General features: G+C 43.1%; 1 protein-coding gene across 1 annotated transcript in view; it reads right to left on the bottom strand.

Moving 5' to 3' along the window:
- lrmda (leucine rich melanocyte differentiation associated) overlaps positions 1-16,742 on the bottom strand; it is a 216,906-nt gene that overhangs the window by 17,428 nt on the left and 182,736 nt on the right. The window contains exon 6 of the mRNA XM_039784726.1: positions 11,915-11,999. Coding sequence (XP_039640660.1) covers positions 11,915-11,999 — 85 coding nt within the window. The remainder of the gene's footprint in view (positions 1-11,914; positions 12,000-16,742) is intronic.

Genomic DNA, 16,742 nt, shown 5'->3' with positions numbered 1-16,742 from the left:
CTTTACTACATGGCTAACCAGGGCAGGTAGCTGTTTTCGTGTGTGATTGCCACTTGGGGCCTGTCCTCTAACAGGACACCACTTTATGTAGCTGTGTAAATGATCACTGGTGACCCCCTTTCTCACTACACATTAGTGAATTCTTGGCATGTATAACTCTGTTACCATCATGTCTGACAGAAAAGTTCAGTGATGTAGCACAGCTGTTAAGCCATGCAGAATGTGTTGTCACCCAGCATGATAAACTGTCCACCGAGTGAATTGGATTCTAATTTGTTGGAGCCATTAACCAGACTAGCATTAAGGCATGTTTTCATCCTGAATGATTACTGTGTGAGATCAGTTACCCTAGACTTACGATCTACAGAAAATATAATTTATTAGAACACCCTGATTAAGATATATGATCCTACATAAACCAACAAGACACATGCATTTAGCAGGTAGTGTATCTAATTGTGTTAACTTGCTGTATCATGCAATATAAAATATGTGACAATGTGCATCTGTGTAAACATCCCTGATAATGTACAATAATTACAAATCTACAAGGACTTATTGATGTCTGATCCTGTCCCCTTTAGCATGACAAGTTGTCCAGCATCTGCCAGCATGTTAGTAGCTATTTATCAGAATGAAGGGTAGTGAGCCCTCTCTGCCTGCTCACCAAGCAATTTGTTTCAAGGGGTACTGACACAGAAGAAAACTGGTGGACCCAACATCCATCCTGCTGTAAAAATATCCAAAACCATCTGGCAGCTAAACTTCATCTTAAATTACTATGATGGACTCCCACCTTTGGAAACCATAAAGACTACAAAAACCTGCTCCAACTTCTGACTGAAAGTACGGCTGGAAAGCACAGGCCCTATCTCAGTTGTCCGGAATCACTACAACAAACCATGGTGGAAAAATAATAATGTTCTGCTACTGTACTGAGAATGACCAGTGAAACTGGGAAGTACACCAAAGTCCAAAGCACCACCAGTGTGTTTTTCCAAGAGGGCTGGGCCTGCTTGGCAGAAACTTATGTCCTTGTCTATTTGTCTGACACATTTGGAGAAGAAGCTAACATATTGCTTCAAACTTGCGTCTGTAAGTTTTAACGGGTGAGTCCAGTTGGGTTTGTATCATCATAAACAACAAAGGTTTGTCTGCAGTGCTCACAGACAGTAAAGATTTAGGAGGCAGGTGAGAAAATGGTTCCAAGATTGTAATCATCATATTTCAGTGGGGATGGATCGAGGAATTCAAAAGTGTGATCGTTCGCTTTCAGGCTCAGTGTGCAAAACGCTTAATCTTCATTATGAAGTTATATAGGTATTCCACAAAAGCTGCAGCATCAGATTCATTTGTACAGTGACTTTTGATTAAAAACAAACATTCAGATAGAAAATGTCTAATTTGATCTGGGAACTCTTTTTGTGATCATAATGACATTGCTTAGATCACTTCAGTCAAAACAACTCCAGCATACTTTAAACTATGAAACATCCCTTATTAAGGCAGAATATCACAGAGAGAAATATTTACTTTTATACCACAGGTAAGATGAACTAACAGATAAATGTCTTGAAATGGCTCAGAAGCTGACAGTCCTATATTTTCACTTTAAGTTTTTGCTGTATACGTCCAACATCAGTTTAAGAACTCAAGACACTCAGGAGACTCTTTCAGCTACATCAAAAGGCAAGGTAAAAACAATAGTGTCACTGACATTTCCCCAAACCCAGCACAAACAGAATTATTCACACACTGTGAGCAGAGTGCCATCCGATAACGGTGAGATAATGACACTTGGTGGTAGGCAGCTTTCTCAAAGCAGTTTAGAGCTGGCACGCCAGAGTTCGGCAGTTAAGCCTGTCATGGAAGTTGAGGAGGTTATCCTGGCATTTTAATCTAGCCTGCTTCTGAAGGAGAAAACGTAGAGGTGATTTCCAGGGTAGTAATAACAAGGACAGGCCTGCCTCCAAAAATGAGCTCTCATCACTTTGGATGCGGACAGTGCAGTGTTATGTGAAGCTGTGGTGAAGGATTGCAGGCCCGGTTTGCCTCGTCCCCTCTTCCCTCATCAATCTCTATAGGCCGGCTTTAATGGATATTCATGTTGCCGAGCCAATCCACTCCTGGGAGGAATAATATCACATCATCTGACTCACATAAAGGAAATAGAGCCTGTCCTCATACACGGGGAGTATACACCGCTGTGATATGCAGCAGGAGCTACCTCGCAAAAGAATAGATTGATGTGACTGAATTTTCAGGTTCTTGTTCATTCAATAGAGTACAAGTCTGGGTTAGACAAATGTATTATGAAACAGGTTTAACAATTAGTGTCTTATTTGTGTCTTAGTACTATAAATCACATACAAAACAAATACAGGTGCCTACACATGCACACACATACAGTAACATAATACCTTATTACGTATATACTTACACATTGAGGGATAAAAAATGTACGACCAGAGAGAAAGACGAATGACTTAATTTTATCTTTTTATTATAATTTTCTATTTCTATTATTTGCTGTTTGTTATTTTTTCTTCTTTATCATTTTTCCTAAAAGGCTATATAACTAAACATGTATCAGTGTGTATAATAGATGAAAAAGTCATGCTTACTGGAAGGGTAAAAAAATATCACAACAAATATGGAGGGTGTATTGCTGAGAACTAAAATCTACAGGACATATTTATTAGTAGTGCCTTATGGTTACACTGTGTTGAGAGGGGACCCCGATTAACTGTTGCACCGCTGAATGGAATGCTGGGTACAGCTCGCTACAGTACATTCAAGAACAGATGAAGAAAGAGAAACCAGAGATGCTGCATTTCAAGCATCAGCGATGAATGAACTTTCGGAATGAACGCTTTTGTTCCCAAATAGCTAGCTGTTAGCAAATGACGCATACACTTTAGCATTGCTAGTGGACGCAACTATGTCATGGCAGGTGTATTGCTCAGGACCGAAAGAAAGTGCGGTGTTGAGTGTGAAGTTAGTGGGATGAGCAGTTCTTGAGAAAGCTGCAAGCAGCAATACCAGAAGCCAAGCAATCGGCCCATTCTAAACAGGCACATTTTGAACGGGTACTGCACTAGTTTTTTTAATAATACCACAGGGCTATCTGAAAGCAAGTTAAAGTGGTGAAAATATTCTGAATATAAAGTGGGGAACCATCCCCTTATCGTGGTGGAGAGATTTGTGTGTCCCTATAAACCTGAGGGCTGTGTTGTCTGAAGCTTGGTGCTCCTGGTAGGGTCTCCCATGGCAAAGTGGTCTCAGGTGAGGGGTCAGACGAAGAATGGTTCAAAAACACTATGAGTGACAGAGGAAGAGATAGAGTGACCCTGCCCGGAGGAAGCCCGGAACCCCCTTCTGGAGCCAGGCCCAAATGGAGGGCTCGTCAGAGAGCGCCTGGTGGCCAAGTTTGCCACGGAGCCCGGCTGGGCACAGTCGGGTGCGCTGCCACATGGGTGGCAGTGAAGGTCAGGGGCCTCGACCGACCAGACCCGGGCAGCAGAGGCTGGCTCTGGGGACGTGGAATGTCACCTCTCTGTGGGGGAAGGAGCCGGAACTTGTGCGGGAGGTGGAGCGCTACCAGTTAGATCTGGTGGGGCTTACCTCTACGCACAGTCTTGGTTCTGGAACCATACTCCTGGTTTGGGGTTGGACTCTTTTCTTCTCTGGAGTTGCCCAGGGTGTGATGTGCCGGGCATGTATGGGGATACTCACAAGCCCCCAGCTGAGCGCCGGCACATTGGAGTTTACCGCGGTGGACGAGACGCCTCCCTATGCCTGCGGGTTGTGGGGGGGAAAACTCTGAATGTTGTTTGTGCATATGCACCAAACAGGAGTTTTGAGTTATTTGGCATTCTTGGAGACCTTGAATGGAGTCCTGCATGGGGCTCCAGTGGGAGACTCTATAGTTCTACTGGGGGACTTCAACGCACACATGGGCAATGATGGAGACACATGAAGAGGCGTGATTGGGAGGAACGGCCTCACTGATCTTAATCTGAGTGGTTGTTTGTTGTTGGACTTCTGTGCTAGTCATGGATTGTCTATAAAAAACACCATGTTCGAACATAGGGATGCTCATAAGTGTACTTGGTACCAGAGCACCCTAGGCCGAAGGTCAATGATCGATTTTATAATCGTTTCATCTGATCTGAGGCCGTATGTTTTGGGTGAAAAGAGGGGCGGAGCTGTCAACCGATCACCATCTGGTGGTGAGTTGGGTCAGGGGGTTGGGGAAGACTCTGGACAGACCTGGTAAATCCAATTGGGTAGAGTAGTGGGTCAATTGGGAACGTCTGGAGGAGCCCCCTGACCGACAGACTTTCAACTTACACCTCCGGCGGAGCTTTTCGTGCATTCCTGTGGAGGCTGGGGGCATTGAACCTGAGTGGACAATGTTCAAAGTTTCCATTGCTGAAGCTGCGGCAGGGAGCTGTGGTCCCAGGGTCTTAGGTGCCTCAAGGGGCAGTAAGCCACGATCACCGTGGTGGACACCCGTGGTCTTTCCGGAATATGTTATCCCAGGGGACTCCGTAGGCAGTTGCAGGATACCAAAGGGCTGCAGCCTCTGCCGTGAAAGAGGCAAAGCAGAGGGTGTGGGAGAAGTTCGGAGAAGACATGGAGAAGGACTTTCGGTCTGCACCAAGGTGCTTCTTCGCCACCTCAGGAGGGGAAAGCAGGGAACCATCCAAGCTGTGTACAGTAAGGATGGGACGTTGTTGACCTCAACTGAGGAGGTAAAAGGGCAGTGGAAGGAGCACTTTGAGAAACTCCTAAATCCGACTAATACGCCCTCTACGTTAGAGTCAGAGCTGGAGGATGATGGGGGATTGCCGTCAATTTCCCTGGGGGAAGTCGCTGAGGTAGTCAAACAACTCCACAGTGGCAAAGCCCCGGGGATTGATGAGATCCGCCCAGAAATGCTGAAAGCTCTGGGTGTGGAGGGGCTGTCTTGGTTGACACGCCTCATCAACATTGCGTGGAAGTCTGGGACAGTGCCAAAGGAGTGGCAGCCCGGGGTGGTGGTTCCCCTGTTTAAACAGGGGGACCAGAGGGTGTGTGCCAATTACAGGGGTATCACACTTCTCAGCCCCCCTGGTAAAGTCTACTCCAAGGTGCTGGAAAGGAGGGTTCGGCCGATAGTCCAACCTCAGGTTGAAGAGGAACAATGTGGATTCCGTCCTGGTCGTGGAACAACGGACCAGATCTTCACTCTCACAAGGATCCTGGAGGGAGCCTGGGAGTATGCCCTTCCGGTCTACATGTGCTTTGTGGATCTGGAGAAGGCGTATGACCAGGTCCCCCGGGAGATACTGTGGGAGGTGGTGTGGGAGTGTGGGGTGAGGGGGTCCCTTCTCAGGGCCATCCAATCTCTGTATGATCAAAGCGATAGCTGCGCTTTGTCACCAATCCTGTACTTTACAATTTGCCTCTCATTCACCCCAAAACGCACACATTCATACACCGATGGTAGTGAGCTGCCATGCACGTCGCTGTTGGGGTTCAGTGTCCTTGCTTATGGACACATAGACACACATTTGACACGCGGACAGGAGGAGCCAGGGATCTAACCGTCAATTAAAGGAAGATTCACTCTACCTCCTGAGCCACAGTCATCCCATAAGGATAAGTACCTCATACAACCCCACTTCAAAAAATCCAAACTATCCCTTTAAGTAAATGTACTGCAGTACAGTATTATATATCTCGGCAAAACATCCTGGTAATGCCTGTGCAGGAAAGTTTGTATGTTCATACAAATAAATAGGACCATGTTTTGTGGTTTTATTTTTTTTTATGTGGAGGAAAAGCTTACAGTGTCATTATAAGCTAATCAGACACCTCATCAGCTCACAAACTGGCAAACATTGCAAAGAAATAAAACTCGCATGCCGTGACGAGTGCTTGGGAAACATTTTTACGATCTCTATACCCAGGAAGATGGCCACGTCTTTTACAATTCACCTCGTAGAGTGCAGAAGCTCACTCAACACATGCTCATAGTGTATAGCTGGCAGTGAGATCTGTATATATCATTCTCTATGAAATGTTGCATCATCTGTCATTTCTCGATGTTGAACACACGCATGTTAGTTCATCATGAAAAGTTTACAGAAAGCAGCTCTGCAAAGGTTACTCTGGACCAGTGTGGAGGAAAAGCTTACACTTTGTTCTTTCCATATGCCTCATTTTAGTTGTGAGGGGGCCAGTGTAAGTCTTTGTGTTTAAGAGTGATGTTTATCAGGGGACAGATCCTGCTGGTATAATCATTACGAGGCTGAGAGAAATGTCTTGCAGAGCACGTACATGTGTCTAATGGGAAACGTCAAAAGGTGCTCTGTCTTTTCTCACCACGTTCCAGAGAGGACATTTCCATACTTATGCAACATGCCAAGGCAGTCCAAACCAGAATGGGAAGATTATCAGGAGAAAGATGAGGGTTTTATTCGAACTACAGTGTGAGATCAAACAGAAAAGAACAGAATCACTCAAGATAAGCACGGGAAACAACCCGGGAGCAAAGAAACAGATGTATGAGGTAATGTATCAATTACTTTACCAAAACATTCCGTAACCAGCAGCACATGTGTTCACTTTAAATAACAGGACTTTATGAAAGGTTAATACTTGTATTCACAACAGCATCTGATCCATGCAGTTAAAAATCATATAATCAGATCTGGTTATTAAACAAGCAACAATAAACCGACATTAGGGAGCTGTATATTGGTTTTGACGCATTAACATTTTTTAAAGCCGTCAAACTCACTTTTAGTTTTACTAAGTGCGTTGTGCAAAGAACATTAAGTCATCAGTCAAACCAACAACCTTTCCCTTCATAATGACAACAGCTAAGTTTCAACACTAGCAGTTTAGTCATTCATTAGTCATGTATCCCATCCAGATGTCTGGTGGAGGAAAGGCAGGGAGGAGGAGATAGCAGCAGGTGTAGATCTCTCTGAGCCCAGCTGAGCTCTAAAAGGCAGTGCTTAGCACCCACAGCTCCGTCATCTGGCCTCTCCCCTGTCTCCGCCAGCCTTTCGACAGCCCATTCCTCATCATTTACCCCTTTTTGGCAAAGCCCAGAGCCCTTCTAATGGGCCGCTCTGAATGCTTCCAGATGTTTGTTTATTTGTTGTGCAGCAACTATAAAACAGTTTACTCTTAGTTTGGATCTGTTCCCGTTGCTCTGTTTTTTTTGTTTTTATTTATTTATTTATGTGGGGAGAGAGAGAGAGAGCAAGGGGGCGTGCAGCAGGAGTTGCGGTGCAGATCACCCAACAGCCGACAGCAAACCGCCAAACAAATGTGAGACAACCCATGGGTGTCGTCAGGAAAGAGGTTTTTTTTGCTTTGAAGGCTGCTTTTCTCCTGGGATTTTAATAACAGTTGTGCACCATTTAAGATACATACATACAAATTAGCTGGAAGCAGGCCCAGAACAACAAGATTAAAAGGACCAGGGCTCATACTGTAAGGCAGATTTCAGGCATTTTTCCTTGTGTGTTTACTCTGCTGGTACAAAGATATCGCTTTCATTTACCGCTGTCACTGCTGAGGGATGGCCTACTCAAATTTATTCTGATACCTGTAAAAAGAAGCCAGCATATCTATTGAAATATGAACAGGAAATGAAAGGTATTTCATTAAAATCTCCTCTGTGTACATGGATATATCAATCAAGTCAGAAGCATCTTCTATACATACAGTGCCTTGCGAAAGTATTCGGCCCCCTTGAACGTTTTGACCTTTTGCCACATTTCAGGCCTCAAACATAAAGATATAAAACTGTAATTTTTTGTGAAGAATCAACAACAAGTGGGTCCCAATTATGAAGTGGAACGAAATTCATTGGCTATTTCAAACTTTTTTAACAAATAAAAAACTGAAAAAGTGGGCGTGCAAAATTATTCAGCCCTTTTACTTTCAGTGCAGCAAACTCTCTCCAGAAGTTCAGTGAGGATCTCTGAATGATCCAATGTTGACCTAAATGACTAATGATGATAAATAGAATCCAGCTGTGTGTAATCAAGTCTCCGTATAAATGCACCTGCTCTGTGATAGTCTCAGAGGTCCGTGTAAAGCGCAGAGAGCATCATGAAGAACAAGGAACACACCAGGCAGGTCCGAGATACTGTTGTGGAGAAGTTTAAAGCCGGATTTGGATACAAAAAGATTTCCCAAGCTTTAAACATCCCAAGGAGCACTGTGCAAGCGATAATATTGAAATGGAAGGAGTATCAGACCACTACAAATCTACGAAGACCCGGCCATCCCTCTAAACTTTCAGCTCATACAATGAGAAGACTGATCAGAGATGCAGCCAAGAGGCCCATGATCACTCTGGATGAACTGCAGAGATCTACAGCTGAGGTGGGAGACTCTGTCCATAGGACAACAATCAGTCGTATACTGCACAAATCTGGCCTTTATGGAAGAGTGGCAAGAAGAAAGCCATTTCTTAAAGATATCCATAAAAGTGTCGTTTAAAGTTTGCCAAAAGCCACCTGGGAGACACACCAAACGTGGAAGAAGGTGCAGTGGTCAGATGAAACCAAAATCGAACTTTTGGCAACAATGCAAAACGTTATGTTTGGCGTAAAGCAACACAGCTCATCACCCTGAACACACCATCCCCACTGTCAAACATGGTGGTGGCAGCATCATGGTTTGGGCCTGCTTTTCTTCAGCAGGGACAGGGAAGATGGTTAAAATTGATGGGAAGATGGATGGAGCCAAATACAGGACCATTCTGGAAGAAAACCTGATGGAGTCTGCAAAAGACCTGAGACTGGGACGGAGATTTGTCTTCCAACAAGACAATGATCCAAAACATAAAGCAAAATCTACAATGGAATGGTTCACAAATAAACATATCCAGGTGTTAGAATGGCCAAGTCAAAGTCCAGACCTGAATCCAATCTAGAATCTGTGGAAAGAACTGAAAACTGCTGTTCACAAACGCTCTCCATCCAACCTCACTGAGCTCGAGCTGTTTTGCAAGGAGGAATGGGCAAAAATGTCAGTCTCTCGATGTGCAAAACTGATAGATACATACCCCAAGCGACTTACAGCTGTAATCGCAGCAAAAGGTGGCGCTACAAAGTATTAACTTAAGGGGGCTGAATAATTTTGCACGCCCAATATTTCAGTTTTTTATTTGTTTAAAAGGTTTGAAATATCCAATAAATTTCGTTCCACTTCATGATTGTGTCCCACTTGTTGTTGATTCTTCACAAAAAAATTACAGTTTTATATCTTTATGTTTGAGGCCTGAAATGTGGCAAAAGGTCGAAAAGTTCAAGGGGGCCGAATACTTTCGCAAGGCACTGTACCTCTGAACTACAGTTATAATTAGATAAAAAAAACTTTGAAACACACTTCAAAATGTGTCATCCTAAGAAAAAGACAAGGTGGTAATAAATAATCCAGCACATTGTTTTACATGTTGAAATGAATCATTATGGTAAGGCACAAGAACACAATATGTCATTGGCTGTGGCTTAATAGTATGGTATAGGCCAGCCTCCATGAAGACGCACAGTATTTTAGGCTGGGACTCCATTTTGGACTGTTAGATTTAGAGTTGAGTTGACAGTTGGACCAGTACTGAGAGTTAGAGCCAAGGTGACAGTAGTGGAGGATCCTCAGGCCCCTCTGCCAGACTACATACTCCACTCCACTCTGTGTCACGCCTTCACCAAGACACACTGGAGCCCCCACCGTCCTCCTTCACTTTGTCTTTTGTCTGGCTCTCTCTCATTTTTGTGTCTCGTCTTCTTTCACTGTTTAACACCAGTCCTTTTCCTCTCACCTTTATCTTTCCCTCTTGTTCTGTCTATCTATCTCTTGTCAGATCTGGTCTATGCAATCTTGATTTAGATTTCACTACCACAACAGCACTACTTTCCTCCCTCCTCTCCCGACCTGCTCTTCACCTCACTGCCTTGTTTTGCTCCGTCTCCTCCAGCTTGACTCCTCCACCAACCAAGACAGGAGCTTATCCTGGAGTTCTTTCCTTGGTTTCCACCCCTCTCTCCCTGGGCAGTGACCTGCCAGCGCTGCCCTCCTTTGGGAGCTCCTGGATGCTGTAATTACCTCTGGCACCCAGGCTTTGGGGCTTCCACACAGGTGACACGGTGAAAGGGGTGGGTGCAGGGGTTTGAAAGGAGGAAAGGGAGGTTCTTTCTAAGCAGCGACAGGGTGATGTCAGAAGTGCTACTGATCTGCCTGCAGGAGTCAGGATAAAACTATACAGCCTCCATGTACCCCCTTTAAAAAAGTCCACTTCATTACCCCTTAAAAAACTACTGTCACAATCACAAAATGTATAATGTGTACTTCATCTGCTTACTAAGGTTGTAAAGATTTACTAAATCCATGGTGTGTTTCTATATACTGTTAAATGTCATAATACAGTGTATTTTTAATATGGCAAAAGTGTCTTTCATCTCATGTACTGAGTATGGTTTCTTGGCATTATAGCACAAAACAAAGGCAGAATAGCAAAAACAGGATGTATGTCTTGTTTATGTTACCAGAGCACTGCACTTTTTCAACAGATTTTGAACAGATCATTGCAGTACATTTTTTGATTCACCATACGTATTGAAATGAGAATGTTGCATTGAAATACATAAAATCGCTCAGCATATTGTTTCGCCATTGTTTATATCCTGAAATTAACTCAGTAAACGCTCAGTTGAATGGAACCGCTGTCTGGAAAGCACTGCATTGCCACAGCTTTGTTTTCTTTGAACGAAGAGTCCCTGTGCTGGTCTCCAACGCATTAAGAAAAGTCAAGCATGTTTAAAAAGTGTAAAATAAAGAAAAAAACACAACAAAGAGCTGGGGTAGGTGGTGGAGGTAGGGACATGAAGACGAGGTGAAGGGCGAAGATGAGGGGTGTGTTATCTACCACTGCAGCGCTGCATCATAAAAAATAACAAATGGAGACTGTCACTGCTGCTCAGATCTTAGATGGAGGGGAAAATATTTCATGTCGGATCCTCTCACCTTTAAATGGACTGTTCTTCGCCAGGTCTGATTTTGACAAAGCACAGGGCTCTTCCTGTCCTAACATCCGGGGAGAGCTGCCACCATGCACGCTTTGATGACACAGACTGTTGACCTGTTGTGCTACCATACTGGTGGTCAGCCCTTTACAGGTGTTTTGCAATGTGAAGACAGAATGTCTCAGGCATGAGATGAGTACAACCTCAGCTGAGAATGTGGCCTGTTCAATTCATTTAGAACATTGTGTCTTTTTAATTAAAGCTATAGTGCGTAGTTTCTGTTGCCCCCCATGAGGTAAAGTAATGACAACAAAACTGTCGGCACGTCTGTATGATACAAGCCTACGTGATCGTGCCCCCACCCCTCCTCCAAGCAGTTGCTAGTAGCAAAGGAGGACACGGAGGATTAAAAAAAACATGATGGACTCTTCAGAAGAGGTAATTATCTTCACTTGAGTTTCTGTCACCGGAGGACACCATTTTCTGAACATAGCTGTACTCAATATGAGGCCTAATCAATGTCTGGTATCAACAGACCAAGGATGCTTCTTCTTGTATATGTGCTGTGTGCTCCCACGTATACATTCAGATCAGAGTTAACCTAGATTACTCCAACTATTTATTCCCACACATCACACAGATGAGATCAATAAGAATAGATAACATAACTTCAACTCAGTCTCAAGGCCAAAGGATTCCCACTCTTGGTAGCTGTTAGGGTTATGACTTGTATATACTTTATAATACGTGGGCCTAGGTTTTGATTGAATGTATGATAATATATAGTGTTGCTTCTTGTTTACTTTGAAGAATATCTGTACAGATGTATGTACAAACCACTTAACTGAAAAGGTTATGGTTCTTTCTTTTTTCCTTACCTTTGTGGTTCTTGGCATCTCTGGATCCTTGGGGTAGAGGAGTGTAGGGCAGTGGGTGACTCTCAGATCCAGCCTCATTTGTTGGCTAGGAGAAAGAAGACACACAAATAGAATTCATATTTCGAAGAAAGAAAGGTTTAAAAGTATCACTGTAGCTGCCTGTGAGTGTTATAAATCATTTAGGATTGGTAAAGGAAATGTTGGAAACACTGCTCCGGTTTTATGACATAATGTGGCAGGTCATGTTTTATTACTTATGTGTTGTGGAGCTTCGCTCCTGTCTTTGATGATCTGATCTACGACCTGGTTAGGGAGGAGAGGTCTTAACCTTCACTCAGCCATGACCTCCTGCAGTGGTCAACTAAAGGGTAGACGTCACTCACTCTGAGCAGCCAAATGCAGCATGATTATGTGAGGGTAGTACTCTCTACGGAGAGGAAATGCAATGTGCACTTATATATAAATAAATAAATCTTAATCTGGCTACCTTATTTAATGCCACAATTGAAATGTGAGGTAAATCTGTGCAAAGATCCCTGGCTGTGAAGCCAGAAAGAGCTTTGATTGTGAGCTAAGTCAGAGGTTCAAGCTAAAAGTGTGACAAATGCTGCTTTTAAGACAAAAAGGAAAACAGAGGCCTGAATCTCAGAGCATGTTCCCAAACAGGTCAAGAGTTTCTTGTGTTGTTGTTCTTTCGTGCACTTTCAAGGTCCAAAACATTCTCTTCCTTCCCTTAGCCTTTTAGCAAGCGGAGCAGGCAGTTTATCATGACACAGCGATATCCGATGCCTTTGCAGAAATACTTTCCTTTCCTGCAGGAAGGAATTCACTGGGTCTTTAATCATAGCAAGAGACTCAACTGACAAATACATATTAGAGATGGTTTGGAGCTGCATTTTCCCCCCTTTTATTGTTGTTCCTCTACATGCCCATGCATAACCTTGAGAAATGGAATGGTCTGCACTTTTAAATGGAACCATATTCTTCATGGGTAAAAAGAGCACTGTGAATTGAAAACGATCACATTATGTGCTTTCAGATAGCATCTCTGAAAGGCATTAAGGTCTGGCCAGCATGTGTGTCACATTGCACCAACTAGAAAAATGGCAAAATAAGCCTATTTTGAGACCTTACTACATATACGCTGGCGGATCATGCTTTTGAAAGAAATGGCTTGGAATAGAAATATTGTTTTGACAGCAGACCTGCTGCCTCTGGAGTGGCTGAAACCTGTTTAGAAATATCACCGATCACTCACTGCTTGTACGCTGTACTTGTATGGAATGTGTAATGCAAGAAGTAAAACAACCCAAAATAAGAACATACTGTGCTCAGTAAAAAAGAAAAACACATCCCATTTGAGAAAAAACAATCAGGTATTCATACTCAGTTAGGTTTTTAACTTTCAGCACCGGCAGAATGGATATTAGAAGAGAACAGAGAGATCCTGAACCAAAATTACTACCACCCATTCTGTCTGCAAATCTGTCTCTTTATTGCTCTAATTTTGCATTTTGCTATTTAATTTTGAGGGTATACTTAATATATAATATCATATATAATATAATGAACATTATGAGCTAACAGAGCACCTCATGCATTAAGACAGGAATTGTGAGCCCTCTCTATTTGATCTACCTCCATGCTCTTCTGAGCCACCGTGGAGTTGTGCCTCTGCTTGCCTCATTTCCTGGCCTGCTTGAAAGATCACAAGCCTGGGCCTCCTCTAGCCTGCTTGGCCCCAAAAAGCCCCTCCTAATCCTGCTGCTTGCTCACAATTAATCTTCCTAGTTGCCACATTATTAACAGCACCACCCACAGACTATGTTAGGGGGTCGCTGCAGAAGAAGAAGAAGGAGAGGGAGGACTGCTGGGGTTAGCTGGATACTGGATAAAGCCTTGGGCTGGTTTTGGTCCTATGGGATGTCAGTCACCTTGATTTCAGTATCACCACCCACCCAGTCCCCGTTCTATGCATGACACCACAACTTCACCTCCTCAGTATCATGCCTGCTGATCAAACACCCAACCCATTCAACATCTGTGGTTGTCACTTTACCATCCTATCCAGCACAACCATTTTAGCCCACCCACAGAACATCAATCAGCCAGCTTTCCCATGTCCTGATCCTCCTTTTTCTCCTTTCAGACCTTCCTCCGTGCCCCTCCACATCTGCACTCTTTTAATTTAGTGAATGACCTGTCCAGAGTATGAGAAGGCAGCAATGCTTATGATGAGAAAGCATGTGGAACAAATGAAGGAGAGATTTATCTTTTGTAATTGCTTTAAAGAGGACTGATGGATTGATGACTGAAATTGTTTTAATATATACAAACAGGTTATATAGACAGGCTATAGCAAGCACTAGTCTTCGCAGATCTATGTGATGTTGTAGTTGACACTGAATTGTCATAATAAACGGAGTGCTACACGATTCCAAAATAAAATTAATAAAATCCAAAGATTGACATAAAAATGATTGACATTTAGCTCTTTTTTAACTACTATATGACATTTCATAATTACTCCTCAGACAAAAATACAAAAATAAAAGCTAGAAAGAATGTGATGTGTGAGTACATCATACGATGATGTATGATGTACTCACACTTCACATTCCTTTCATGTTTTCAAAACAAGTGTTTCATCTATGCTCCTACTCTCTTTATCCCCCCTTTTCTGTAGCCTCTCTTTCTCTCCCTGTCTCCCTCTCTTGTTTTGTCTAGTTTTACCTACACTGAACAGAGGGAGGTGCTGCTGTGTCGTGTATTTAAGATGCTCCTGGACCCCCTTTCCGCTCTCTCTCCCTCTCTCTCAGTCTCTCTGCTGTCCAGATTAGTCTGCTCATCAAGCTGAGCATTGTTTTAATTTGCTGGGCCCGGGGCATATGCTGAGTGTTCACATCATTATTGTCTCTGTGCAATGTGAGTTATCACCACAGCTTATGATAATGCGGCACAAATTTACAGGCTGGGGAGCACCATGGATTCTGTGATAATAATGGGTGGACAGAGGGGAGTGGAAATAGGGAGAGAGAAATGAAGAAAGTGTGAGTGTGTGCGTGTGTGTGTGAGAGAGAGAGAGAGAGAGAGAGAGAGAGAGAGAGAGAGAGAGAGAGAGAGAGAGAGAGAGAGAAGGGTGGTGGCAGTGAGAGGAAGCTCTGTTGGATGTCATTATGAAAGATGATTCCTGTACCAGATAATACATCACACCAATGCTGTCTGTCTTCTCCTTTTCTGTGTTGTTATGCGAACAAATGCTGATAAACCCAGAGGCAATAGTGATTATTACTTCCAACATCTTACCATGAAAGTGGGGAGCAGGACGAGGGAGACAGGGGAGGCATGGAAAGACAAGAAAAGCTAAACACAAAGAGAGCCACATAACCACCTCCACAGTGGGGTTCCTGAAAATATAAGATACCAAAAAGTGAGTCGGGGAAGGTTGACGCATATCGAGGTGTTTTTTAGATGCAACTGCAACAAAGTTTTCAAAGTTTTGCAAGCCTGGCTGTCGAATTTCAACTCTTGATGGGTGTTATATTACAGTACATTACGCTGACATCAACTGATCTAAAAAGATTTTACTAGAATGCGAGTATGATGTTGGCTGCCACAGTTTTATGTACAAAAGTACATAAAGTAACTATTTTTCACCATGCTATAAACACTGCTTTTCTCTCTCGCAGCCTGACTCTGAGGTCTCACCCTGACCGGCTCATCCTGACACAGGTGGTTCCTGCCTGGCCTCACCTCACCTCCCTCCTTAAGACTGACCAGCAATACAATCTAATTACAGCCGCGCTACAGAGGGAGACCAGTGTAAACACAAGCCCTTTTTATCTCCTTATACATCTGGACAAGTAGACAAAGTGCTAAAAGGAAATAAATGTGGCCTGACAGCCACATCAAAGAGTTCAGCCAGAGGCTTACTGCTACTTAGGGCACAGGAATGTTGTTGCTAAGCATCAGCCCACAACCTATCAGGGTGCAAAGAGGGCCCTGTCCTGCCTTAGAGAGGGAAAAGGGGAAAAGAGAGAAACGAAGAGGAGAGAGAGGGAGGGAGGGCGAGGGGAGGGGGGGGCTGACATTGAGGGGAGGCTAGGGACTCAAGGAGATTTTTGTAGCTTAAAGCAACTGTTGGAAGAAACAAGCCTTCTGTTTTGTTTTCTCTTGACACCATTTCTGCTTTTTGTGCTTGCAAAAGACATGTATAAAAATGTCTTTTGATATGTTTTCTCTTTGGGTCTATATCAAAATATTTCTTTTGTGTCTGTGCAAGGAACTTTTTTTTTTTCACGTCTTGTCTCTGTAAACTGGTGCTGCTTTCTGATCATGTTGGAGATCAGAGGAGACACAACTTGTGAACTTATTTAAGTCAACATTTAATGCTGGCATGACACGTTTATTTCTTCACTAGATAGAATTTTTTATGATCCATGTGTCAAACTTGTGAAGTTAGGGGTTACGAACAATACAACACTTTCAGAAATAAACAATGAAAAAACGAATAAGTAGCGTTAGCTTGCAGCATCTTGCGACATGTAATGGCAATGATGAAATGAGAAATGCTCTAACTCACTACCAGAGATTGAATCTACCCCCAATATACAAGCACACGCACATGACTTTTGTGCAAAATTCAGTGTTTTTTAAACAGAAGCCTAATATTATGTTGTACTAATACACACAATATTATATATATATATATATATATATAGCCAGAAAAACTTGTTGGTTGAGGTAAAATTGTTTAAATGCATATTTTGCAACAATCACAAGTGGCATGGTGAAAGGTAGCTATTTTATTAATTTTAAGTTTCTTTTT

The sequence above is a fragment of the Perca fluviatilis genome, chromosome 19 (genome assembly GCF_010015445.1).
Source record: "Perca fluviatilis chromosome 19, GENO_Pfluv_1.0, whole genome shotgun sequence".
Classification (NCBI taxonomy): Eukaryota; Metazoa; Chordata; class Actinopteri; order Perciformes; family Percidae; genus Perca; species Perca fluviatilis.
Note: the sequence above shows the minus strand (reverse complement) of the source record. Positions and strands in the feature narration are given on the sequence as shown.